General features: G+C 61.3%; 1 protein-coding gene across 1 annotated transcript in view; it reads right to left on the bottom strand.

The window, feature by feature from the left end:
* The window catches only part of TBX2 (T-box 2), a 9,459-nt gene that overhangs the window by 4,341 nt on the left and 4,645 nt on the right, over positions 1-473 (bottom strand). Inside the window, 1 exon segment of the mRNA XM_017730880.1 lies at positions 48-124. Coding sequence (XP_017586369.1) covers positions 48-124 — 77 coding nt within the window.

The following is a 473-nucleotide window of genomic DNA, read 5'->3' as shown; positions in this document are numbered from 1 at the left end:
CCCCCCCCCCGCGGCCACGGAGCCGGGGGAACAGGCGCACCCCTTACCTCTTCTCCCGCCGGCCATTGCCCGTGTCCCGAAAGCCCTTGGCGAAGGGGTTGTTATCGATTTTCAGCTGGGTAATCTGTGAGGGCGGAGAAGGAGAGAGAGGACGGCGTGAAGCCCTGGCCGCTCTCCCCAGCAGCCGTCGGGGAGCCCGGGGTGCGCGGCGCAGGCTGCGGAACCCGCGTTAACACACCGCATGCTTTATTAAAAATGATGCTGAGGTTTGGGCTTGAATTATTAATAGCGTCTTAATGATAGGAAGTTATTTTTCACGGCCCCCCGGAGGGAAGATGGCGACTGAGCTGCGCGGCGCTGGTTAAAAGCTATTCTTATCCCTCCCTGCCACGGGCTGCTGGGGCCGGCGACATCAGGGCGCTCAATAATGCATGGCTCTGAAACACGGCCCCGAGAGGGGTGCGAAAAGGCCC

Source organism: Corvus brachyrhynchos, unplaced genomic scaffold (assembly GCF_000691975.1).
Source record: "Corvus brachyrhynchos isolate BGI_N302 unplaced genomic scaffold, ASM69197v1 scaffold283, whole genome shotgun sequence".
NCBI lineage: Eukaryota > Metazoa > Chordata > Aves > Passeriformes > Corvidae > Corvus > Corvus brachyrhynchos.
This window is presented reverse-complemented; position numbering and strand designations above follow the sequence as displayed.